The sequence below is a fragment of the Sabethes cyaneus genome, chromosome 2, assembly GCF_943734655.1.
Source record: "Sabethes cyaneus chromosome 2, idSabCyanKW18_F2, whole genome shotgun sequence".
Lineage (NCBI taxonomy): Eukaryota > Metazoa > Arthropoda > Insecta > Diptera > Culicidae > Sabethes > Sabethes cyaneus.
Window position 1 is genome coordinate 153,039,963 of NC_071354.1, and position 27,688 is coordinate 153,067,650.

Here is a 27,688-nt window from a genome sequence, read left to right on the forward strand (position 1 = left end):
GTGATCTTTCGGTACGAAATCCACATTACTTGCCTTATGCCACTCACTTCAGCACGGCCTTTGCGCAATGGCATGAAGCCAAATCCTACCAGAAGATCGCAGGATAGTAGTGAGACTTCAGAAGAGGAAGAAGTCGCTTTTGGAGACACTCTTTCAAATACACCGGTACATCATGTTATCACGGAAGGCGTACTCCGCTATCCACATGAACAAACTGCTTGCCCAATCAAGAATTTTTTGCCAAACTTCGACATCTTTAGTTTTCGGAGGTTCTCCGGAACATCAAACTTATCCTTTGCAGTGAAATACTGGTTCCCCGGGGTCTAGTTGTAGTCCGCTTTGACGTAGGTCTCGTCGTCCATGACCTATTTTCGATGTACTTGTGCAGAACTTTTGCACGAACGAGCTGTTCTTTCGACGCTATTTTTTAGATCTTTACACACCTGATGAAAAGACTAACACAGTGTAAACAATGCAATTCGAACTTTCTCCATTCCAAGTTTCAATTAACGGTTCAAAAGTTACAGCAATTTTAGAGTGTTGCAATTTTACCGTGGACACCCTATAGCCGCCAGCATCATTCAATTGGTTCTTTGTGCAATCTTACTGGTTCGACCAATCACGGAATGCAACTACGAGCAGTCTACCTAAGCTAAGCAAAGCAAATAAAATAACTACCGTCATCCGGGGTTACTTGCAACACCGGAGTTACTAGCAACACTTCTGCGCATCGCGCTTTTGACAGCTCTAACGCATTTGTTTGTTAATATAACCATTTGTAGCCAATGGCGTTTTAAAGAAGGGACGTTTACCCGTTGTTTAGTTAAGTTTAATCCACTATATCATTGATTTGATTGTTTATATACGATTGGAAAGTAATTTTACTTTCAGAGTAGGAAAAATGGATGCGCAAAGTTGCGTCAGTTCATTAACATGAAATTATTCTTTATCGTTTGATTCCTGTACTTAATTAGTGCATCGTATAAGCTAACAAATAGCAACTTTGAGCTTTATTTATATTTTGAACTTGGAGAAGTATCGATGAATTCGTGTTGCTTCTTCCAATATGGCGCGGCTTGCAACACTTGTAAAGTAGATAACTATTGTAATAGACAGTATGTACAAAGTAAGTTTGCATCTGTACGATGTTATTTTGTCTACTGCCATCTCCAGAAAAATTAAAATTGTGAAAAATTCGACGTGCCTTGAAACGGCAGTTTCAAGTTCGCCCACATGCTGCATTTTCACCGAATATCTTTAAAAAAGCGATAGACGAAATTGGGAAACAAAACATGCCTTCAGTATCTCTTGTTTTACTAGTAATATACTCAAAATATCTAAAAATACTTATTCGCGGTTTGAAATCAAATTTAAAATCATAAGGAACGCAAAATCAGAAAAGTGTTGCAAGTCACCCCGTTTACTGGGTAACTTACAACACCCCTATTTTCGGTTCATCCTACAGGTTCATTTAGTTGATAATTTTTCTCATAATCATAAATTAAAAGTACTGACCACTATACAAGATTTGGCTACTTACACTTGGACCTAAACGGTACACTTCGAAAGTTATACCAAGTCAGAGTTCAAAAGTGTTGCAAGTATCCCCGGATGACGGTATGCATTAAAATCTTATGATATTTTTTATTTCCCTCGCCCAGACGACGAATTTATGCACCTAGGATTTTGTTTGCTTCGATTTCAGAAAAAAGTAACCAAATTATCCCGCCCCGATTCCTTGTTTCGATTAGACCTATCACAGAACGAAAAAATGAATCTCACATTCGACGTAAATTGAAATCCGATACATTTTTCCATTGAATAAAACGTAAATAGCGTAAATTAAAGATATATTTTTACATCAAGCCAAACGTAATAAATAAGCCTTTAAGTGAAATAACACATAATGTCATATGATTTGCGATGTTCCATTTATGTGCATGTCAGAAGATGTTAAATAACAAGATTTTTTCGAAGCGTGTAGACCAAGTTGATGCCCTGAAAATAAACCATATCAAAAAGTACCCAACACAAAGCACTTAAGGAACGCACATGGTTACTTTAAATCTGCTCAAAACTTATTGATACTCCACCACAATATCTCCAGACATCAATCCCAATGAAAACCTTTCGCAATATTTCGACAAAAAAGTTAGAAACCATCAAATTTTTAACAAAAACGTTCTTAGAAAGCGCTTGGACGGACGAATGGGGCCAAATTCCCACCGAATACACGAAAAAACTGGTAGACAGCATTCCAAAACGACTAAAGGCAGTTGCAATGACCAAGGGATACCATACTAAATACTAATCTTTGAAATTAAGTCACATCTGCGAAATCAAAACTATTAATTCGAAGCCCGTACGAATATGAATTTGGATTGTGGATTTTTTCATGCGCTAATTTATAATTTTTTTTTCAGATAAATAAAAACCATTTTTCCAAAACCAGATATCATACCTTACAATTAACATCTGACACTATGATTTTACCTAAATAACATGTCGCTAAAATTTCTGTTTAACTTTCAAATGTAGAAAAACAAAATCTGCTGTTGCCGTACGAATACGGATTCGTATCACTGTAAATTGCAGAAAACACAGTCGTACTACCTACATTTTCCTTCTATTCTCGCTAGCACTTTCTTCTGTAAAATAATGTAACAAATTTTTAAATCAATTCGGGTAGCCTATGCTGGGTAAAATATATAGAAACAATCTATGTATTATGAGTAAAGTTTTTCACTGAAACGCGAGTTTTCTAAAGGGTATGGTAATTCCATAGCAACCATATGACCTATTCCATGATTCCTATCAATGGAAACATTTTTTTGTAAGCTGAGTTGAGATGCAGTGAAAGAGTCCGTACAAAACTTGTTGGATTTCTTAACACCCGTTAAATGTCTTGGGGAAAAACTTTGATTTCTTTAAATCGGAAGGAAAGTTCAAAGGCTGTAAAAACATCAGCAGGCACTACAGGGACTTCCGCTCTTGTTTAATTCGAGACTGGGTTGATGCTAATTGCAACCATCATCGGTCGTTTGCCTGACGACTCGACTGGGTGGTTGTAATTTTCCAGTGCTTAGGATTTCATACACATGATTCGTAACCTTATCTGCGTGGATGCTCAGGTTCAATACATGTTTGATTGGTGTAACTATCGAAGTGCACAGGCTTCCATTGTTTTGATGTAAATCAAATAGTTTGTGCCGCAATATTCTTTCCAGGTACCTACAAGATTTTGTAATCTAAAGTTGATGATGTAAACGTAAGCAACTCTACCCTGTTTTTCGCGCTCTGGAGCATGGAGGAGAATTACGGTAGCCGGTAGTGTGAATCGTGATGACTTTGACGGTTGCACATTTTATTTTCTGCCTCTTTCATCCTTCGAAATGAGCAACAAACAGGTGTCGCGAGAACCGATAAATAATAAGGTTTTAACGATAATAACGATGGCTGTGCTGTGATGTAATATGAGAGCGACGCATCGTCGTTGTAGTCGGTCGGTGGTGCGATTGTAAGGATTCTTTGACTATGTAGCAGAAAAATTACAGCCGGTAACGGCAATGTTAACTATTTCGTAAGAAGGGAGCATTTATTAGACGAGGACATAATATGCCCTGTGTACTAAAATATTCATGATATTTAAAAAAAAAACTTTTTAGAGTTTTTCATTCACCTTAGAATTATTAAAAAGAGATTCTTCCAAATACTTAAAATGTTTTCTGAATTGCTGAGCAAACTATGACAAAATATTTTTCTAAATTCTTTTAAACTTTTGAAATAAGCCTGTCCGATAACATCAGTAAATTTTCGCTTACTATGAAATTCTGCTTGTTGAAAGAATAATGAGCTTGTTTAATAAATTTTTTATCGTTCTATATTTCAGCGATAATAGTGATCTTGAAGATGACACATGCGATGATGCCAAATCTGTTCGGACAACGGATGAAAATAAAAAGTGAGTACGACATCAATAAAGGTTAATTCCTCTCTAACATTTAATTTGAAATCATCTTTCTGACACAAATATATTTTATTATTTTGTTTTTTGCCTGCAGGCAAAACCACAGCGAAATTGAAAAACGTCGACGTGATAAAATGAATACCTACATTACCGAGCTGTCGGCAATGATTCCCATGTGCCATGCTATGTCCCGCAAGCTGGACAAACTAACTGTCCTCAGAATGGCGGTGCAGCATCTGAAAACGATCCGCGGAGCCGTGCATTCATATACCGAGGGACACTACAAACCGGCTTTCATTTCGGATCAGGAGCTGAAAATGTTAATACTGCAAGCAGCCGAAGGCTTCCTGTTTGTAGTGGGCTGTGATCGGGGTCGGATTCTGTACGTATCGGAGTCAGTTTCGCAAATTCTGAACTACTCTCAGGTAATAATTTAAACTCAAAAACTATTAAAAAGCAACAGATGTAAACGACAGATTTTTTGTATCATTCTAGGGTGATCTATTGGGCCAAAGTTGGTTCGATATTCTGCATCCTAAGGATGTCGCGAAAGTGAAGGAACAGATTGCCTCGCCGGATTCAATTCCTAAAGAGCGATTAATCGATGCCAAAAGTATTTCATAAAACTACTCCTTCAAGATCGGAATCCTCATCTCACTTGTATCGTTTTAGCAATGCTTCCAGTCAAAACGGATATACCTCAAGGAGTTTCGAGGCTATGTCCGGGCGCTAGGCGATCCTTCTTTTGTCGGATGAAGTGCAAGACGAACGTACAAGTGAAAGAGGAGGCTGAGACTATCAACTCGACGACTAGCTGCCATCGAAGGAAAAGTAAAGTAAATTCAGGTAATTCATTGCACCAACATAGTTAGGTATTTCGTCAAAGATATCGCCTGATCAACAAAATTTTTCCAGTTAATTCGCACCCTTTTGCTTTAACCACTTTTTAAATACTCGAGTAGCGCGAGTTCATCCTCCTCCTCTATATTCAGGTTTTCTGTACGCCGTCGAAGATCGTTCTTAGTACTTAGTCTCTCAAAACTTCAACTAATTTGAACTCATCGCCGTCGATCATTACTGCCACTACTCCCTTAGCGGTGTCGGTGCAATGTGAAATCTACAGGTGTGGCAATGTTAGTGCATTGAAGATATTTCACCACGGTGTGGCTGAATTCGCAAACGGACCAAACACGATCAAGCGTGACGTCAAACTCCAAAAACAAACCCCATTGTCCGACGCGGTTTGTTTTTGTAGTTTGACGTCGTTTTTTGATTTTTCGCTACTAATACCATCAAATGTCTTCTTCTTGCACACCTTTTTAATTCTCATTGGTGTCGGCGGGCGGGTTATTTTTAATCCACTCTTGCCAAGTACCATTTCAATCGCAAATTGGTTGTATTTATTTATTATAGCAGTTTTGAAATACAGGTCGGACTCGATTATCCGGGGATTCGATTATCCGGGTTTTTAGACTCGATTATCCGGGTGAAAAAAAATTTATTTTTTTTCGATGATTTATTTTAAACCTAAAGGTTACAGTTTTCATGCTACATGATGATTCTTACTTGATAAGTATTGATTCACCTCCCTGAAGCTACAAAATTCCTTTCTTATATCCCTTTATCGGCGAACAAAACAACAATAAATCCTTGTTTTGTTTTTTGTTTTAATCAGCTCCAGGCCGTGGTTTCCTCTGCTGTACGAAGAAGTCGTCTCCATTCTACTCGGTCCATGGCCGCAATTCGCCAGCCACGTAGTCTACGTAGGGTCCGCAGGTCGCCTTCCACTTGATCGATCCATCTTGCTCGCTGCGCGCCCCGCCGTCTCGTTCCAGTCGGATCGTTATTGAGAACTTTTTTAACCGGGCAGTCGTCCGACATCCTCACGACATGTCCAGCCCATCGCAGGCGACCGATTTTTGCGGTGGCAGCGATGGGTGGTTCCCTAAGCAGCTGATGCAATTCATGGTTCATTCGCCTTCTCCATGTTCCGTCTTCCGTCTGCAATCCGCCGTAGATGGTGCGCAACACCTTCCGTTCGAAAACACTAAGGGCGCGTTGGTCCTCCACGAGCATAGTCCATGTCTCATGGCCGTAAAGGACTACCGGTCTAATCAGCGTCTTGTAGATTGTTAACTTCGTGCGGTGGCGAATTTTGTTCGATCGCAGCGTCCTACGGAGTCCAAAATAGGCACGATTTCCTGCCATAATGCGTCTTTGTATTTCTCTGCTGGTGTCGTTGTCTGCGGTAACCAGTGAGCCCAGATACACGAACTCTTCTACCACCTCGATTTCATCACCGTCTAAATGAATCCGGGGAGGGAGGTCAGCATTCACTTCTTTAGAACCTCTTCCTTTCATGTATTTTGTTTTCGATACATTAATGACAAGTCCTATCCGTTTGGCTTCAGCTTTCAGTCCGATGTACGTTTCCGCCATCCTCTCAAAGGTACGTGTAATGATGTCAACGTCGTCAGCGAAACCAAGAAGCTGGACGGACTTCGTGAATATCGTGCCACTCGTGTCTATACCCGCTCTTCTTATCACACCCTCCAAAGCGATGTTAAACAGCAAACATGAAAGCCCATCACCTTGCCGTAACCCTCTTCGAGATCCAAAGGGACTCGAGACTGCCCCTGATACTCGAACAACACACATTACTCGATCCATCGTCGCCTTGACCAATCGCGTTAGTTTATCCGGAAATCCGTAGTAGTGCATAACCTGCCATAGCTGATCTCGATCGATCGTGTCGTACGCCGATTTGAAGTCGATGAATAAATGATGCGTGGGCACGTTGTATTCGCGTACAATAAATCCTGTGATAATGAAATCAATTTTTTTACTTGAAAATCATCATCATCATCATGATCATCATCATCATGAGCATCATCATCATTATCATCATAGTATTCATTAATAAAAAAAAATTGCAAAAAAGGTATCTTATGACTTTAGGGGAGATTGATCAATAATAAAGAAAATCATTTATAACACCTAAATATTAGAAATCATAACACACAAAAAATAATTTTGTACCAAAAAAAATATTCAGTGGAAAAAATCGTAAGAAAGGAATTTTCTGACTTTTGGGAAGATAGATCAATAATAAATAAAACATTTATGATACCTTAAAAGTCAAAAAACTTGACATACCAAAAAAATTTTGTTCTAAAAACCCCGGATAATCGAGTCCGGGCTATATTACAGAATTTGTCAGGTTTTACAATAGTTTTCCTCTAGTGAATTTCATTTTATATGAATAACAATTCTGAAGTATGTTGAAGTTGAAGAAGACTTGACAAATACCCATAAACCTGCATTATTAATGAAAGAATTCACCTTATAAGCGGTTTCAAAAGATACTTAATTCGCGAATAAAAACGACGTTTTACAGCTACCTGAAAATTTGGCAATATTTTTGACAAAATCTTTCTTCTGTAAGATGATTATCTTAGCAATGTTGTCATAAAAGGGATACCATACTAAATACTACTCTTTGAAATTAAGTCACATCTGCGAAATCAAAACTGTTAATTCGAAGCCCGTACGAATATGAATTTGGATTGTGGATTTTTTCATGCGCTAGTTTATAATTTTTTTTTCAGATAAATAAAAACCATTTTTCCAAAACCAGATATCATACCTTACAATTAACATCTGACACTATGATTTTACCTAAATAACATGTCGCTAAAATTTCTAATTGAAATTAGTTTTATTCAAATGTAACTAGTCTTCTTCAAAAATATAATAAGTATAGATGAACTAATCGCGATCTTGGAAAAATATTTTTTATCATGCCCAAGAGATATTAGTTTTATCAGCGCTTAATGATGGATTTATATAAAAGCATAAAATGGCGCATAAAGCTGTTCTGACAACTTTCGAAATGGAAGCCAATTGCATATGGGAGTTTAACTCTTTTAAATAAATGTTTGTATATAAGAAATACGAACCCTGAAACCATGTTGACACGGATCGCAGTAAACAGCGCGTGTGGGCGGCAGCAAAATTTTTCGCTGTCAAAATTTTTCTTACAGTTTGTGAAGCAATATTTAATAAAACGAATTATCGGTTCCGTACGAGTTGGGAAGTTGGAAATAGTCAAACAGATTAGTTTTTCGGCCAGCGGCAGCAGATATAGAATTGGCATGTGCCTTGAAGATAGTGACAAGCAAGTTACATGTTTGGATGCAGACGGAATTACTGGAGGCAACTGTTACTGGAAGCGGTCCGAATTTACGCTTGTGCATACGGTAGTGACTTTTGCGGTTTGTGGGGTTCTGCCCCGGAGGCACCCAAAACCTGGCTTTCGAATGGGACTTTGGACTGTTTCAGGTTTAATCGAAGATGCTGTTCAGTGGCGGGATTTAATGGAATGGACGAAGAAACAAATGCCGGTGAGGTCGTTTCATAACTTCACTCGTTTATCTATTTGATTTTCCTGCATTCATATATTTTATTATTTCTAAATTTTATGCTTTTACTAAGTAATTAAAATGATGCCAGGTAGACGGAATTTTTCAATTTTCAGAGAGCGAAAAAAAGGCGATATAACCTTGGCCTATTGCAGCCAGACTATGGTTAATGCCATAAGTTCATCCCCGAGGGTCCGTAGTATCGCTTAACCTTTATTAGCAAAGATACTCCCAACGACTACAATTTGTAATCTGTAAATTAATCAATATCTTCAAGGGAAGCGTTTGGTACGGGAGGTCCACGCTTTCTTCCTTCCCCTTGATTTCAATGAGTTGAATGGAATTAAGTATCATTTTTAATTCCACTTAATTCTTTGGAATTCTCTCTGCGGTACATGCTGCGCAGTTGGCCTGGCCGTTGACAAGAAAAATGACCGATTTAAGCAATCGGCATTTTCCAGGATGCCTTCAAGTATTGGCTGCGTTGGTGTGAGATAAGATTAAATAAATGTTTGTATAAAAGAAAGGTTTCTCACCACGATACTGACCATGTCATCGTCAGGGTATGAAATGGGGAAGGCAAATGAGGAGCGTCCAATATAGCTCTAGCCATCCCAAGCCCCTACCTAGCGCATCCACGTGGCCATACCTGGTAATGCTCCTTTGAGTAGCCAAGCTAGGAGGTGCGATGCAGGGTGGTTTCCGGCTGCCTGACTTCAAAACCGAGGTTTTGGGCAGACGGCGGAGCCACACGGCCTAGCTAATTGGTAAGCCTAATGAGTTATTTTAATTATTTTTTTCGTTTTAGCTTATGAAGCATCTACTGCTATACAGTAAAAACTTTGGCCAAAACGAGTTTTAATACTGCACATGGATACCAGAATGAAAAATTAAATTAACTATTAGAAGCACTTATGGAACCTCAAAGGACGCTACTTTATTTCATACGAAGGACTGCTGGTGAGATTGTTCTATTTTTACCTATATATACCACATTTCATCTTAATATCATATTATTAACAGTATTATTATTGAAATCATAAATGTGGAAGGCTGGATGATGGAGTGGATTGCCAACCTGAATCCTTAAGGTCTGAAGCAAATATGGCACTTCTCAATTCAAAACAAACAAATCATCACGTGGGTTAAAGTTGGTACAGCGAAATTGATTATTACATGGAAGGATCCTTATGCTGGAAGGCGACTCTTATAACCCCGGAATGCGCACAAGTGCCTCTGCTTGTGGGCCCGCCCAATCCCTTTTGGCCCTTCTGTAACAGCATTAGTGTGAAATTCATTTGATAATCAAATTTGGATCTACTGTAATTCTACCCACATACATTGGCAAGTCCTTGAAATGATTGTGGCTTACCCCTACTACTACTACTACTACTACTACTACTACGATACTGACCATGTCATCGTCAGTGCAGATGAATTGAATAGGTTCGTTAAAGATTGACCGTTCTCCGCAGATTGATATTTGCTCATTACACCCTGAAGAGCTATTTTGAACAACAGGCAAGAGAGATCATTTGTAGCTTTGAAATCAACGAACAAATGGTATCTGGGAGCTTTGTATTTACGGCCCTTGTGGAGGAGCTACCTGCCATGAGAGTTCAGCGTCATGGTACCGTCGTCTATCGCAAAGGCGAGAAAGTGTGGAGGATCTGTGGCGCCTAGGCTTAATTTTATTAGAGCGGCGGAGCGACCAACGGGTTTTGGAGGGATAGGCAGAATGCAGAATCGCATAATGGACTGGAAGGCTATCAATGGGAGGATGTGTATGTTGAGCATAAATGGCCGTTTCTTCAACTACTCCATCAAACGTGCAATGTCCATACGAAGGTAGACTCGACAACGAGAAGGAAGCCTTCCATACGCAGCTGGAGGTAACGTACGATAGTTGTTCGCCACGGGTTCGTCAACGAGGATATGAACGCACAGATCGAAAAACGGCCAGCGATGTATCAACCTTGCAGGTTCCTGAGGTCTGGTCATCAGAAGCACTTTATTTTTCTGTAATTATATCCACATCCTGAAGTTGACCTGACCAACGAACATTGAACCAAATCGACCGTATTCTCATTGATGGCCGGTTTTTTCGAACATCACCAACATACGCTTGGAAAAACTAATGAAGCATTGCCGCGAGCTATAATTTGGCCAAGTATGAGTTGACCACGATTCTGGGGAGAAAAAAGCACCAGAAGGGGGACAGAGATCGTGAAGAGCTAGAACAACTATTCCGGGCTAACGAGATGCTCAAGTTCTATAAGAACTGTGAGATGGTAAATCAATCTCGTAAAGCATATACACGCAAGCTTGATATATGTAGAGACGGGGAGGGAAACCTGGTCACAAATGAGCGCGAGGTGGTCGACCAGTGGAAGCAATTCGTAGATGGGTATCTCAATGGCGATATAACAAAAGGAAACAGAACGATAGTTAACCTAGGAGTGCTTTTAAACGATAACAGCGTGCCAGCTCGAAGAGATTCGGCGAAAAATGGGTCATCTGAAGAATAATAGAGTTGCCGGAAAGAACTGACTACCGGTAGAACTCTACAAAAATGACAACCCACACATCATATTTTCGGATATTTCAGGGCAGCATACGATACAGTGAGTATGAACAGCTGTGGCAGATAATGCACGACAACGGTTTTCTGGACAAACGGTCGCGGCTGATCAAAGATACCCTGGAGCGAATGATGATGTGCTACGTGCGCGTTTTGGGGACACTCTCGAGTCACTTCGAATCGCGCAGAAGGTTGCGAAAATGGGATGGACTGTTCTTCGGAACAATCTTCGACAAAAGTTGCCAACTGCTAGCCTTCACAGAGGAGCCTTCTATAACACGAGTAAGGAGATTCAATGACGCATTCAAGTTGGAGTATACTTTTCCTTTCGCAACAAGCTTCGGTCAAGGAGCATACGCCGCCGAACAAAGATGACGCTGCCGAACAGCGATGAAATCCGCAAGCGCCACCCACAGCATTAATATTTTTTGATCCATCGTTAGCCTTCAACGAATCAGGCGTTCCACAAATCTGTTGGTTAGAGCTGGCGGAAAAAAGCGGGAGAGCACTGTGCAGACACAATCCAGCCTGTGGGTTTTCTCGAAAATCAATCAAATAATTCCATTCTTCCACTCCTTTGGTAATTATTCTGTTTCCCAAATTCTTACAATCAGTCGCTGCAGACAAATAGCAATTGTTGCGGGCCCATCATAATAAGCTCCGCTCCGATGTCATCTTTTCCAGCCGATTTATGGTTCTTCAGGTGCTGAATGGTGTTCTTTACTTTGCCTATCGTTAGGGCTGGCATATTTCCAGGTGTTGGTCGTAATGCTGTTTTCATCTTTGATTGTTTCACGATCGTTCGTCAAAATATTACCATTTTTATCCCGAAACACCTGATCCTGTTTTTTCGGAAGATTTGGATTCGCTGCATCATCATCTGTCTATGTCTGTCATCTGTGGCACTGTGCATTCACGTCGCCCGCGTCCTCCTTGTCCATCATCGTCCTACATTCATCTCCTTACCACTCGTATCGTTAGTACTGTTCCATATATTCGATGATGTTCTCTGCTACGTTGTTGATGAACGATGCCAGTTCGTTCAACTCTTCCTTTAGCAGCAGCGTAGCTTCGGGTGGATGCGCGTAATTTTCGGCGACATCAGGCTGCTTCAGCCGCGTGAGGTTTATCCAGGACTAGCGTTCACACTGAATGTTATTCATACCGGAGAGTTTTGGGTGCATTATGACCATCACTGATGCATAACCTAGTGACTTTAGTGCTTAGATAGGATATGACGGCAATGACATCTACTTCTCAGAGTAGCAGTTAGTGTCCTCCAGGTGTACTTGTGTAGAAGTTTGTGCGGAAAGAAAGTACTACATAAGCTCATCGGGAATTTGCCAATGTTTAATACCAATGTCGGCTAAAAGGCGCAGCGCACGAGATGGGCCTAAACCTGTAAAAATATTGCCATACTCTTACCTTCTTCTAGCAGAAAGCTTGTGAAAGTCATGATGTTTATGTTGACCAACCTTGATTCCCAATCTGCACATTGGACGATTGATTGGCTACCATCCAATCACCCGTTTCCATATTTCACCCATCCCAGCATCCCTGTACCCAGCTCGTGTGTATTGCCGTAGCTCTTGTAGCTGATATGACCATCCCTGAATGTACGTATCATTGTGCCCTTGAAGGACATCTTGTGCAGCGCTACGATAGCTATCCAATATGTCGAAGAGCATTCTAGTGCTCCATTGCGAGTTGGAAGATCGGCAGTTCCACGTCCCGAAACCCGTCTCCAGTCTATCTAGTCCATTTTCATCGCTTTGGTCTATTCCGATTGTCCCGGTCCGAATTTCTTCTTTGTTTATTACGTATTGATTTTTTGTGATAGCGGCTTGCAAGACGTGTACAACATTGTTTAGAGTTCCACACTGGAATGAGAACGATTACAGATTGCTACTAACAATGAGATCAGATGCCGTTTTGAACAGCCCCTAGCATTGGAAATAGACGCTCGGAAGCTTGAAAGAACCCCCTTTCTGTACCATATGACCAAGTTCCTACCGCTATCGGAGTCGGTTACCCAATTTTCCCTTGGTTACATATATGCCAGCTAAGGATAGAAGTTGATGGATAAAAGCTAAGAATCGCAGATATACGAGGCACTGACGGTACGGATTATCCGACCGTACCAACTTATACCAATATGCAATACAGATTTCAGTTGATTTGATTGTTTCTTTTTATTTTAATTTTGTTTTCTTTCAGATAAGAAATATTCCGTCATCCAGTGCACCGGTTATCTGAAATCCTGGGCTCCGGAAAACATCGGCCTGGAAGAACATGAAGCTGACGACGAAGGAGACTCGTGTAATTTGTCCTGTTTGGTGGCGGTAGGTCGAGTTCAGCCAAGTCTTTTCCAGAATCATCAACAAGCGTCGAACGGTAATCAGAACAATCAGCGTCCGACAGATAGTGGAGCGAATGGTTCCGGTGGTGCAACTGGCGCTTCCGTTGGAACGAATGGTTGCAAAAACTTCAGTCGAAATAACATTCCTAACCTAAGAAATGTACAATTCATATCGCGTCATGCAACGGACGGAAAGTTCCAATTCGTAGATCAACGAGCCACGCTAGTACTGGGTTTCCTTCCCCAAGAGCTACTCGGCACAAGCATGTACGAATACTATCATCATGAAGACATACCAGCGTTAGCGGAGTCACACAAGGCAGCACTGCAGGGAGCTCAGTGGTTGACTACGTCTGTCTACAGGCTACGGACGAAGGAGAATGGATTCGTTCGATTGCAGAGCGAGTGGAAATCTTTCCGGAATCCGTGGACCAAAGAGATCGAATATCTGATAGCGAAAAACAATATGATACTGTCCGACTTGCCCGATACGGGCGGAGGTAATTATGTCGGCGGAAGTTCCGCGGTGTCTGGTAGTAATGGTGCTAACAGTGCTGGAAATGGAAATGCAAACAGCACTAGCAGCGCGGGCCTTGGCGAAGGAAACAATGAAAGCAACGGACAAAGTACGAGAGGATACGATTTTTTCAATCATTGTAAGTAACATTTTAGCGTTAGAGTACCGACTAAACTAAACTACCTAATGGGGTTCCGTAATTCGAATTTTTTTTTGTTTCACTTGATCTGACTCGAGGCCCATAAAAGTTGATTGATCCATAAATCGATTAAAGGGAATTTTGCGTACAGGATTTGCTTTGCTATTATGAAAAGTATTCTCTTTAGTTTATAAGTAATATTTTATTGTTATTTTAGCAAACGGGCGAGAAATACAACGAATTATACATTCGCACGTAGAGGCCAGTAAAATAGGACGCCAAATAGCAGATGAAGTCATCGACCATCAACGAAGACTCGGTAATTCGTCGGCCGGTAAGGGCTATTGCTGCTGGTTGGGTATAGTTTATAAAGTAGCTAAAATTTTTTTCTAGAGAGCAGTCCTGATCCGGCAGATGTTTCCATACCGCAAAACTTTAGCTCTATTGCCCAGGAAGTTAGTAATCTATCAAGTGAAGCAGTGTCTTCGGTGGAACGAACCCTGGCTTCCTCTTCTCGCGTTTCACCTGCTTCCTCGGCGAGTGGAGTTCCTTCTACGCAACGAGTCAATGGTACCCTGCCGGGGTACAATCACATGCGAAACAATGCAGTTGCTAGCCCTGGAGATGGTATGGTTATTTGCTGTGCTATCTTTATCTATTGATTTTGTTGATTCAAAATGTGTTTCATTCTTTCAAGAAGCTCCACATACTCAAGCCAACAGTACCGATGGTAATGACGAAGCAGCGATGGCAGTGATAATGAGCCTACTGGAGGCAGACGCTGGCCTGGGGGGACCGGTCGACTTCTCCGGTTTACCGTGGCCGTTACCGTAAACCATTGTTACAATGGATAGATTTTAATTCAGGATACAGTCAACAAACCACGCAATGATTCGAAGTTACCACTTTGTAGGGAATGATAATTATTATTATTCAAAGTCAGTTAAGGTTAGGTATTATACTATTATTTAGCATTTTTCGATTAAAGTGATACATAGGAACGATTTGAGGCTGTCGCGTACAATATCTTATCTATAAGGTAATTATTCAATTATTAGGCTTGAGTACAGTAAACCATCTCTGAAGCTTAAGTTGTATGCATTTTAATCATGGTTTTGCTGAAACGAAGAGTATCTTTTTGTAATCTCGCTGAAATCATTTTTAGTTTGCTTTCACTGTGGAGCGGTTGCACAGTTGGGAGATTTGATGAATACTACTTCTTATTTTCACCTTGATCTAAATATAATCTTATACGGCTTAGGTGACAACGTTATTCCAGGCAACAGCTTCAAGCACGGTTCGTCAGATTCATTCCCCGACTTGTGCAAAGTAAATTTCTGCAATATTCCAACCAAGAAAGTAAACATACACCCTCGAGCCAGTAACTCGCCAAGACAACGACGCCTGCCAAGGCCAAATGGAATTAATCGTTCTGTATTGGCGATCGCGTGATTAGTGTCCAGAAATCTTTCCGGCTTGAACACTTCGGGGTCCCCCCAATGATCCTGATCCATGTGAACTGTGCGAAGGCCCATCAGAATGGTGGTATTTTTTGGTATTCGATAACCCGCAAGCGTGCAATCGTTAAGAGCTCTCCTGGGACCGCTGACTGGTACAATGTGGAAAAATCGCTGTACTTCCAGCAGGAAGGCTTCCGTGTAGGGCAAATTTGTACGATCGATTTGTTGAGGTAATTCATCTGATTGAAGGTTTGCGTCAATTTCATCACGAATTTTCCGTTGTATCTCGGGTTTGAGCACTAAAATCATAAACGCTAAGTCAATTGTAATACTTGTTGTTTGAGATCCAGCGATGAAAATATCTAGAATTATCATCGTCAATTGTAGGTCCGTAAATGTCGAACCTTCGTCGTGTTGCCTTTCCTTCATTTCTTTAATGTACGCATATATCAGATCGTCATTACATTTACTTTCGCTGTATTGGTCATGATGTTTTTTGATTGTAGTCATGAAAAAATCATTCAGTTCTTTGTTGAAGCGTTTCAGCAAATTGTACCCTGTCCATTCTGGAGCGATAAACCGAAGCCACGGTAATTGACTTAGAATGCCTCCGGACATATCGAATGCTTTCGAACGATTTTGCAACAGTAATAATAACCTGGCCAGTCTTTCGTCCTCTCTTGCAATTCTGGTTCCAGTAGTGAAAGTCCACAACACATTTATGACGCTCGTTGGAAGGATACTTCCTGGCCACACCGGTTCCTCATTTAGGTTTCTCACAATTCCAATAAGTTCATTTAACTCATTTTGTATTTGGAGCTGCATGGGCTTTCTTCCGTAACCGGCCTGCCGCAAATGACGTGTTACAAAATTTCTGTGTTCTGCCCAAAATGGACCATCGGTACATGTTACACCCAATCTACAAATAAAAAATCAATTACCATAGAACAATATTTAAATAATTTTATCACTCACCTTGTACCCATGGTTCGCAATCGAATAAAGAAATTGTTCGGTCTACCATCGAAGACCTCCTTACTGTGCACCTCTCGTACGGCTGGATAGCCCAGAGCGACTACGACATATTCCCGGCCAAGCTTAAGCCCGATTACAGGACTGTTATACTGTTTGGCAAGAGCTTCAAACGCTAAATGCTGTCCTCCTACGGCACGTGCTAGTTTGCGTATAAACGGTGTATTGCCCACGATTGGAAGCCAACGAGGACCTGGAGGAAGAACATAAGAAATAAATAAATATATTTTTTGCCGTTATGTGTTTCAAAAGTTTAAAAAATTAATAGTTCATGGATTGACGGCGAAGCAAAAGGAAGCTAGAAGCGATCGACGTTCGATGCAAATATCTTTTGTCTTCTGATGAAAAATTAATTTTGGTACCAGGCTTTCACAACCAAGGACACCACTATCGCTTTTCAGTGTCGCGAAGCTCACACTCGTGTGGTCTAATTTTCTCACACACGCGTACTAATTCTAACGAACACGCCGGCATAAGCATCGCTTTCGAACTCCCACTCTTATTTATTCATGCACTACTACGAGTTTTTGCGAGTGTGTGTTTAGCTAACAGCTACAGTCGTGGCTGGTCGTTCGTCGTTGCAGCCCAAGCAGCCGATTACACGCGAGGGCTCGCACGCCCGCCGTTTACTTTCTAACGGTTTGAAACTGTACGGCAACAAAAAAATCATAGTGGTTGTGTACAAGACACGACCGCATATATAGGTGACGCTGGACTTCGTAAGTCTCTTTGTAGTGATAGTAGCATGTATTCATGCTTGTAATCATTCGATTCTTCATTTATACATGCTATATGCAACATATATACATGCTATATGCAACATATATACATGTTACATGCGTTGTATGTAACATTTATCAAAGTAGTAACAATGCATACGTTCGATTCTAAAAAGATTGTGCATTTGAAAACAATTTAACAAAATCATGAACACAAACTATTGCTTTCCTGCTACCTTACTGAAATTAAAGATTGTTTTTATTATCCATGCTTTCCCACGTTGAAGGGATTTTACCAATTCAATCCTATTTTATCAACAGCACATCTTTTCACTACACTTGTAATGAAACGGCAAGCATGCGTAGCGTATTCATACAGAGTCGTATTATAACCGAACACTACAGCTGTAGGGGAAGGGCGGTAAAGACGGACACCTTAAGGTCAAGAGTCAATATCTACTCAAATATAACTATATTGATTGCAATTTTCATACAAACTGAAATTTTAAGTCTCTGTCTAATAAGGTTACAGCGTGTACTAGAAAATTTCTTCCAAAATTTATACTTTTTTTAATATTATAAACATTATGTATAAATCAGAGTTTCTGCGCATGGGCGGGAAAGACGGACACTTGATATGGGAAAGACGGACACTCGCGAAAAGGTGTCACGCGCCGACGAATTATCAGTATTAAGACAGATTAACATATTTCATCATGTATTTAGGAAAGAATTGGCTTGGGAAAACCCCCTACCTAATTTCCCCTTTGAGCGAGGAAATAAAATGGTTCCCTTTTATAATCTTCAATATTTTAATTGGTGATGAATTAATCGTTTCTAAAAGTTGGCCTATTCCAACTGTTAAATGACTTCTGGATACTTTTACATGTATAATATGCAAGTATTTGCAATTTAAATCGTTGTTAGGCAAAATGAATACGGAATCTTTGTGTCCGTCTTTCCCTACCTTCGGGTGTCCGTCTTTCCCGACTTGGATGCCATTTTTTCAAACTTTAATAACTTTTTACTGAATATTCAAAAATTCACTAGATTTCCAATGGACATTCAGTGAAGGGTCAAAATAACGTAATGTCGTCGATATAGCACGAAAGTATTGCTTTTTAACGATTTACCAGCTATTTTTTTCACACACAAAATTACATCGGTTAGCGTATTTAGGCATTTTTTCATTGTTTTGCTTACAAATTTGACAGCTGCGCTGCTAGAAATCGGCAGTTTAATTCAAAAGAGTTTATTCAGTCTATAGAAACATTTCCCATCATTGGTTTGCTTCAAAAAATTATTGTTTATGAAATATGATAAGTGTCCGTCTTTCCCGCAGTGTCCGTCTTTACTGCCCTTCCCCTACCTGTAGCACATTTTTCCAACACAGATATCAAATTCGCCGAGGTTTAATCGTCTCGCAGTAAAGAATTTGCGATCTGCTGGGACAACGAACTTGTGACATTTTTTCTGGCACACTTCCCTAACACAGTCATCAAATTGGACTAGGTTTAAGCGCGTTCGTAAGAAATCTGTTGGCACGAGGGGGCTTTGTCACTCTCTCTGGCGTACTTCCCAAGCAAGGACATCAAAATGGTCTAGGTTGAACCGCGGTGTTATGAAATCTTGTTGAAATGGGGGAACTTTGTCATTTGTTTTGGCTTACTTCCCAAGCACAGATATCAAATTGGTATAGGTTTAGATCATCGTAAAGAATCTTCCAACCAATCACGAAGCGAGAATTCTGGTAAAACATAGGTTCATTATTTTCAATTTTTCAATAGTTCAACATCAAGAATCCATACTTTTCTTCATTTGGGTCAATTCTTAGAAGAATTTCCGATCGATTAATGTAAGAATATTGATAATCGATCGGAAAACCGCTGAGCTATTAGCGCTCAAAACCTTTCATTTTTCGAAACGCTCGCATTTTTCGATTTTTTGGAATGACACCCTATCTCAAAACTTGCCGTAAGACGTAGTCCTACGTCAAAAATTTGCTTTCAATTGGATTCTGATTCATCCCATCAGTCAAAATTTAGGGTTTAGTGGTTTAGGGCAAATTTACGGGATAACATATATGTTAAAGCATATCGTAATTTAGGGACGACAAACTGTACGAATGCATAAAATCAGCTTTCCCGTTTCAATTAATTATTATCAGAATCCGATCGCGCGAATCGATTAATTACATCAGGTAGCATTTCTCCTTGCATATCGATCGATAAAAACCAACTGCAAGAGCAGTCGGCAGCTTAGTTACAAAATATATCTCATAGCAGATCACACCGGTGTATCTTTTCGCTACTTCTATCGGTCAAATATACTTACCTTCAAACTACTCATCGCGAATACTGTTCCCAATAATCCGAAAGACTTGATCTGCAGCTACAATATATTCTTCAGAATAGTTTGCAGCATTATCGGATTGTGGTTGGTAAACGGCTGGATAATGCGGAATATAGACCCCATAGTGGTCGTTAGCCTCTTATCCAGCAACTCCGATCCCGACCTCCTCGTGGTACCAGCCGGAATACGAGCAACCTTAGCGGAGATCGGGTAACCAACACCGGTGGAAACTAAGGTCGTATACTAACCGGGAAGGAGGTATAGTGAGTCTCGGCACTATAAGATGGCAGCCCCATCACGAGACTCGGTAGTGTTGCCCCAGTATGGCTACACACCTAAATTAAAAAAAAACTAGCAACATTCAAGCATATTCGGAGCGGAATATTCGGCATCGACCTAGGACGACGAATGGAGACTCGGGACTTGGAACTGCAGATCGCTAAATTTCGCAGGTTGCGAGCGGGTACTGATTGAACAGCTGGAACCCCGCAAACTCGGCATCGTAGCTCTGCAGGAAATCTGTCGCAAAGGAGAGAAGGTATGGAAGATCCGTGGCGGAAAGGCCCAGTTTTACCAGAGCGGTGGCGCTACCAACGAACTGGGAACGGGCTTTGTAGTGCTGGGCGGAATGCAGGATCGCGTGATAGATTGGAAGGCGATCAACGAGAGAATGTGTGTATTGAGGATAAAGGGCCGTTTCTTCAATTATAGCATCATTAACGTGCACTGCCCGCACGAAGGTAGACCCGACGATGAGAAAAAAGCGTTCTACGCGAGGCTGGAGGCAACGTACGACAGCTGCTCGTCACGGGACATCAAGATCGTCATCGGGGATATGAACGCCCAGGTCGGTAGGGAAGAAATGTATAGACCGGTGGCAGGACCCCATAGCCTGCACACCGACACAAACGATAACGGCCAACGATGTACAGGGATACCTCGATATAAGACAATTTATAATTTCTAAAAGTTGTCTTATATCGAAATTGTCTTATATCGAAACATAGTTTTTTCAAAAAAAATTGCATTAGCGGTCGCCAGTTTTGCTCTGTGTTATGTGTTTACGGGTTTTGAACTATTTATTATTGTTTGAACTATTAGTTTTTTACTATTTTTGGGGTTATTTTGAAATAATGAACATCTTCATGGCACCGATTTCAGAATGCAAAATCAGCTCTGGTATCGTTATCAGCTATGTCAAAGGGATTTGTTCGATATAAGACAAAATTGTCTTATATCGAATTGTCTTATATCGAGGTTGTTTTATAACGAGGCTGTCTTATATCGAGGTATACCTGTATAAACTTCGCAGCTTCCCGAGGCCTGGTGATCCGAAGCACCTTTTTCCCGCGCAAGGATATCCACAAAGCCACCTGGAGATCACCTGACCAACGTACAATGAACCAAATTGACCACGTTCTCATAGAGGGCCGGTTTTTCTCTAACATCACGAACGTACGCTCCCGTCGGGGTGCGGATATTGATTCTGACCATTACCTAGTAGCAGTACATGTTCGCTCAAAGCTGTCCACCGTATACCGGATACGTCAAAGCTGCCCTCCTCGGCTGAACATCAGGCAGCTAGATAACCCACAAGCTGCCGAGAACTACGCGCGAGTACTGAGTGAGGCACTGCCTTCTTCCGAGGAGTTAGGTGCTTCAAACCTCGAAGACGGTTGGGGCAGAATACGCTCGGCCATCGGAGAGACCGCTACTGCGGCACTAGATATTGAGCCTCGGAGTACACAAAATGATTGATTTGATGGGGAATGCCAACAAGCGGTGGAGGAGAAAAAAAATGCTTGGAAAAATTATCTAAGTATTGCCACTAGAGAGAACCTGGCCAAATACCGACGAGCTAGGAACCAGTTGACCACGATCCTGAGGAGAAAAAAGCGTCAAAAGGAGGACAGGGATCATGAAGAATTAGAGCAACTATTCCGAGCTAATGACACGCGCAAGTTTTATGAGAAGGTGAACCAAACTCGGAAGGGCTCCACACCGAAACCTGACATGTGTAGAGACGAGGGAGGGAATCTAATTACAAACGAGCGCGAGGTGGTCGACAGGTGGAAGCAGTTCTTCGATGAACACCTCAATGGCGAAGTCGCAGAAGGAGGCGGAACGAAAATTAACCTAGGAGCGCCCATGGAAGATAGTAATGTCCTAGCACCTGATCTCCAAGAAGTCAAACGAGAAATCGGGCTGCTGAAGACCAATAAAGCCGCTGGGAAGGACCGCCTACCGGCAGAGCTTTATAAACATGGCTGAGAAACGCTAGCAAAGGCTCTACACTGGGTTATTTCGAGGATTTGGGAGGAGGAAAAGCTACCGGAGGAATGGATGGAAGGAGTGGTTTGTCCCATCTACAAAAAGGGTGATCGGCTAGACTGCTGCGACTATCGTGGTATTACGCTGGTAAACGCCGCCTACAAGGTACTCTCCCAGATCCTGTTACGCCGGCTGTCACCGATAGCACAAGGTTTCGTAGGGAATTATCAGGCGGGTTTCATGGGGGCTCGCGCAACTACGGACCAAATATTTACTATCCGACAGATCTTGCAGAAATGTCGGGAGTACAACGTGCCCACGCATCACATCTTTATTGATTTCAAAGCAGCATACGATACAGTCGATCGAGACAAGCTATGGTAGATAATGCACGAATACGGTTTTCCGGACAAACTGACGCGACTGATCAGAGCTACATTGGATCGAGTGATGTGTTTCGTACGCATCTCTGGGACACTCTCGAGTCCCTTCGAGACGCAACGGGGGTTGAGACAAGGTGACGGTCTATCCTGCATGCTGTTCAACATCGCTCTTGAGGGAGTGATCCGACGAGTGGGCATCGAAACGAGAGGCACGATTTTTACCAAGAGTAGCCAACTTCTAGGCTTTGTAGATGACTTCGATATCATTGCCAGGAACTTTGCGACGGCGGAGGCAATCTACGCCAGACTGAAAGCGGAGTCTAGGAGAATTGGGCTAAAAATAAATGCGTCGAAGACCAAATACATGAAAGGAAGAGGCTCAAAGGAAACAAACGCGCGCCTCCCACGGACGGTAACCGTTGACGGCGACGAACTAGAAGTGGTAGAGGAGTTCGTGTATTTGGGATCGCTGGTGACCGCGGACAACAACACTAGTAAGGACATCCAGCGGCGCATCCAAGCGGGAAATCGGGCCTACTTTGCCCTCCGTAAAACGCTACGATCAGGAAGCATACGCCGCCGCACGAAGCTAACAATGTACAAAACCATTATTAGACCGGTAGTTCTTTATGGACTTGAAGCTGTGACGCTGCTTACGGAGGACATACGCGCCCTTGCCGCGTTTGAGCGGAAAGTGGTGTGGACGATATTTGGCGGAGTACAAACTGAAAACGGAAAGTGGCGGAGGCGTATAAATCACGAGCTACAGGGGTACGAGCTGCACTGCTTGGGGAGACTCCCATCGTACATCTAGCGAAAGTTAGCAGGCTACGGTGGGCCGGACACGTCGTAAGGATGCCGGACGACAGTGCGACGAAAATAGTCCTCTTCAACAACCCCACCGGCACTAGGAACAGGGGGGCCCAACGTGCACGATGGCTCGACCAGGTCGAAACCGATATGCGACTTCTGAGACGACTAGGAAATTGGCGACGAGTGGCCCAAGACCGAGTTGACTGGAGACGAGTGCTTGAAACAGCACGAGCCACCCCGGCTCTATGCTGCTGAAGAAGAAGAACATATCGAACACACCTGTTCAATGCCATGTGCAGTTTATTCATGGCAGCGGTGCTTGGTTTTACATGCACTACATCACCGATAAGTAGATGCAGCAAGATTAGCGCGTTAAATAATTTCATCATGGTAGCGGTCGGTGCTGCAGCAGTGAGTGGTGCAACGCAGCGTTCCCAGAGCAGCACATATCTTACCACATTGCTGATTAATCATGCTATCCCAGGAAAGATCTTCACGAAAGAGATACCCTAAGTTCATCACAGTAGCAGCAAAATGGACCGGCTGACCATCTATGATTACCGGAGGTATTTCCGATGACTTCAAACGAACGATATCTCATCCACAGCGCGCTGCTCTTGGAGTTATTTATATGCAAGTCGTTTTTTCTAGACCACGCAGATATACGACACAAATCATCGTTAACAATACTAACAATGTCTTCCGCAGGAACACCATTTCGGAGAACGTACAGCTTAACATCATCGGCATACATTTGGATGTATCAGTACTTGAGCACATTAGGAAGGTCCTTGATATAACAGCAGAACAGCATTGGGCCAAGCACAGATCCTTGTGGAATTCCGGAACAAACTTCAGCACATCGTGAGAATCGACCCGCACATGATACAGTTTGCACACGCTACGAAAGATATGATCCAATAAGGCTTACAGCCTCGGCAGGAAATGCAAACTGGGTAATTAGCTTCTTTTTTCCATGTGTGGACTCATTACTGCGACCAGTATGTATGTGTTTGATGTATGACCTGTACTGCATTTCTTCTAGCTATAATCGCTATTGAATGAGCGATATGCTTATTAAGTTTTATGCGTGCTTGTGTGTATTGGGGTTTACCCTTCCTTCAAAGCTTGATCTACTTTACCCGCATATTCCTCGCTGCCAGTACTATCCCATATTATAGCCGTCCCTGGCGAGGAGTCATTCGTACCTCTGACCAGTACACTTAACTATAGGTGGGACATTTGTACTGTCAAGAGGCGTCAGAGGGTAAATATAGAATTCAGCATGAAGGAAGGGTAAATGGAGGGGCCTGAGAATAAACCCATGCTAAAGTCACGACATCGAATGGCTTGATTCTACTAAGATTCGAACCCACCCACGACCACTCGCTTGTCAAAGCACACTCAATAACCTTGCGGCTACGGAGCCCCCCAATTAGCTTCTTACACAGCGTAAAATGGGAAACCGTGTCAAATGCTTTTGAGAAATCCAGTAGCAGCAGTAATCTTACGCATTTCTTGTCCAGTTTGCGGCCAATGTCGTCTGCAACCTTTAATACCGCAGTTTTCACACTTGGTTTTTTAGAGGGCTGCGATGGGATCAATATATAAAACTTTACATTCTGCGTCATACTATAAATATTCATATTAAACAGACTACCATTACAAATAATGAACAAACTTCAAAAGCTGAGTAAAATACTTATAGAGACTTTGTTTACGAGTAATCGTGCAGTTGTTCTTCGGAGTGTACTGCTACATTTGGACCGTTCGCTGTTGTTTTGATGTAAACAATCCCGAGTCTACTGAACACCGAAGAAACTTTGCCAGCCTTTTTCAAGCGCAACGCAGCAGTCTTCACCTTACGAGCAGCCACTGTCAGATTTTCATTCACATAGGGTATGTTGCTGCCTCGTCGTAATTGCCTATTCCCGTCCTATCCCACACAAGTTGTTAAAAATATCAGCATTTTTATGACAAACAATGCAAAACTAGTTATTCCCTAATATTTTAGAGTGTTGTCTATCATACGCGATCAATCAAAGTGAGCTGAAATCTATTTAAATGTATTTTATCATTAAAGAAGTCCTACCAGCCAAATTTCCTTCGTTTTTTCGAGCGACGAAGAAGAAAATGTCGACTAATCGTTTTAATTTCCGTCATTCATAAATGAAAATAACTCACGCAAAACATTGTCGTTATTCTACAGCCAGGAAAACTTGCCTGACTTGCAGAAATTTTGCAGAATAACATTTGTCATGCCGTCCTACACAAATACATGCGCGTTAGCTTCGTAAACAATGTTGTGATTTTTAGTTCAGACGACGAAAAATTTTGATGGACGGATTTTAAAACGATACGATGTATTTAAGATATTAAGTAAGTTGCGTAATTTCAATAATATGCTTTAATAATCGCTTTAATAATTAGCTTCGAGGTACGACGCTAGTCTAACAATCTAGTTGTCGTATGTGCTAATCTCGGTTAGGCGCAGCTGCTAGACTAGAGTCAGTAGGATTGTTGCGCTAACCCCATAACTGTCGTATACTTTAACAGCCTGCTGCGAAGTCTATCGATGAAGGTCAAGTCTTAGAAAGCCCAAGGTTTTGCATTTTTGACAGTGCAGTATCACAGGAATGCAGGAATAGATTTGTTACAAAACATCCTGACGGAAGATTAGCAAGGATACAAAAAGAATACCCATGACTGCAAAGATCAGGCCGTCAATGATTTAATTTTCTACCTGAATGCTAAAATAGGCTAATACTCATAAAAACAGCATCAAATTAAAATACTAGGTACACCAACAACACTTTCCCAAGCATCCCTCGGCAGGCAGAAACTGAATGTGCTGCTCTGAGTATCAGTGTTACAAACTGTAAAAAGAGAGATTTCAAATGAAGTGAGAATCCGATATAATCATAAGGAAGTAGGTAGTACAGCAATTGTATTGATAAGCGTACAGCGAAAAATGAACTCTGATTTCGAACCATGTGCGAGAGAGTCTAATCACCTTGATTTCTGTTTCAGTGTTTCGGAAACAGCTGTTTGGATTCAATTCGCACGGCGGCGCTGCGATTGTTCGGTTATGTAAGATTAGTTCTTATCAGCACTCTTTCCTGTATCAGTCCGACCGTACACGAAAAAGGCATTCAACTGAACCAGGAATTAACTCTATCAACCATATCGCTTCTCCCATGAATTCAACTTAATGGGAATAAACTGTCGTGGGAAAGCTTCGATTTGATTGATTGAACATGCGAGACGGTATCGCTAACAAGAATTAAGTTACACAATCATAGGACATGGGAGAACATGTGATTCTTGTTCTCAGAAATACCTGGAGGGTAGTTGGAAGGCCGCTGCAATTCTTGAAGCAAGTAAGCGACTACCGCTACGGTTAGAAGTACAAAAACTAAGGCAACAATCATTTTGAACACTAGTTTAGATTGCTCATCTAATTTTGTGAACTGTCACTTGGCACTTGATTGCATAACAATAATATGTTAACGTGTGTTTTCGACTATTTAAAAGCATATTTTAACTATATAGAACTTTCACAAAACGGGCGACTTTCAGTTGCAGCCATTATTCCAGTAAACACTAAGTTATTTCAATTATGATCTGGGTTGATTGTAATCCATACAAAACTCGTGGACCAAATTGCCAACTCGGCGGCTTAAACCGATTCGCACGCGACGAGATGTAGAAGAAAACTGAAACCGAACATGCAATTCTGAGGCAACTGCAGCGCGTTATACTCGCGATTATGGCGAAGAGAAAGAGAGTAAACGACTTTTATCAGCATCCTGTGTGTCAGTCAAGCGTAATTGTTGCTTGTATAGAATGGTCAATGAATGAGCAGTAGTATTAGATAGAAATAATGTTCATTCATGAAGTATTTACGTATGCTCTGCTCACAAGCTTACACCAGTTTGATATGTGCATTTTGTTGTACTCTCAATTGTTACTCCGTTTTGACTCGTTGTTTAATGCCCAAACATCCCAAACACATAGTTTATGGGTTATGCTGAGTAACGATGAGATATCAGTTTCAGCAAAGAAGTTGAAAACGTAGGGTAAGGTAGTATAATATGCCCCCCTTAAGAATAAATGGATATATCTCAAACAGGCTTCCCAAGAATAACGTTACAATTACGAATATATGTTGCTTTTTGAGCTGAAAATCAATTGCAACTGTTTACTTCCTTTAATATCGTGAAACAAAAATGCTAGGAATTATTTAAAAACAGCGTCTAAAATTTGGGTTTCTCGTTTGTCCGGGCAATATGCCCCAGCTGCAGTATAATACACTCCACGTTGTGTTTCGACTATTTTTGAGATTGATATGCCTATACTATTTTGTGGAAAGTTAAACTTACATATTTACAATATTTACAATACAATATTTACCATATTTACAATAGGGCATATTGCACCATTGCAAGTGGGGCATATTGGCCGCATACGACATGTTGGGAAAAATATTAATTAATTACATAAACTAAGCATTTTTCACCTGGTTTTCGCCTGAGATAATGTTTTAGAACTTCACTTCACGCAATCGAATGGTAACAATCTTGTATTTACAGATTTTAACCACAAGAGAGCTTACGGAAACCAAGCAAAAAATTACATCGGAAGCTGTTAGAAGACAAAATTTTTTTTTTTGGT

At 41.4% G+C, this 27,688-nt stretch overlaps 2 protein-coding genes across 4 annotated transcripts in view; one reads left to right on the top strand and one right to left on the bottom strand.

Annotated features, from left to right (window-relative positions):
- The window catches only part of LOC128738414 (protein cycle), a 58,675-nt gene extending 43,462 nt beyond the window's left edge, over positions 1 to 15,213 (top strand). Inside the window, exons 4-11 of one of the 3 annotated variants that reach the window (XM_053833512.1) lie at positions 3,890 to 3,961; positions 4,062 to 4,392; positions 4,463 to 4,580; positions 4,640 to 4,813; positions 13,187 to 13,984; positions 14,202 to 14,318; positions 14,378 to 14,611; positions 14,682 to 15,211. In XM_053833512.1, coding sequence (XP_053689487.1) covers positions 3,890 to 3,961; positions 4,062 to 4,392; positions 4,463 to 4,580; positions 4,640 to 4,813; positions 13,187 to 13,984; positions 14,202 to 14,318; positions 14,378 to 14,611; positions 14,682 to 14,818 — 1,981 coding nt within the window. In that variant the 3' untranslated portion in view covers positions 14,819 to 15,211. Of the gene's footprint in view, positions 1 to 3,889; positions 3,962 to 4,061; positions 4,393 to 4,462; positions 4,581 to 4,639; positions 4,814 to 13,186; positions 13,985 to 14,201; positions 14,319 to 14,377; positions 14,612 to 14,681 lie in introns of all 3 variants that reach the window. The other 2 variants (XM_053833513.1, XM_053833514.1) reach the window with 2 other exon arrangements.
- Positions 14,789 to 26,643, bottom strand: LOC128738415 (probable cytochrome P450 305a1). Its single transcript, XM_053833515.1, has 3 exons — positions 26,355 to 26,643; positions 16,420 to 16,669; positions 14,789 to 16,363 (listed from the first exon to the last, which is right to left on the bottom strand). Exons 1-3 carry the CDS (start codon positions 26,443 to 26,445, stop codon positions 15,211 to 15,213), a joined length of 1,494 nt encoding a protein of 497 aa, XP_053689490.1. The 5' UTR covers positions 26,446 to 26,643; the 3' UTR covers positions 14,789 to 15,210.
- Positions 26,644 to 27,688: the final 1,045 nt, after the last annotated feature.

Excerpts from the sequence above, each read along its gene's own strand:
- LOC128738415 (XM_053833515.1), bottom strand. The coding sequence starts at position 26,445 with ATGATTGTTGCCTTAGTTTTTGTACTTCTAACCGTAGCGGTAGTCGCT. Across the intron at positions 16,670-26,354 it reads GCCTTCCAACTACCCTCCAG|GTCCTCGTTGGCTTCCAATC; the intron begins GTATTTCTGAGA and ends TTCTTCCTCCAG. Across the intron at positions 16,364-16,419 it reads TTGCGAACCATGGGTACAAG|ATTGGGTGTAACATGTACCG; the intron begins GTGAGTGATAAA and ends TTTTATTTGTAG.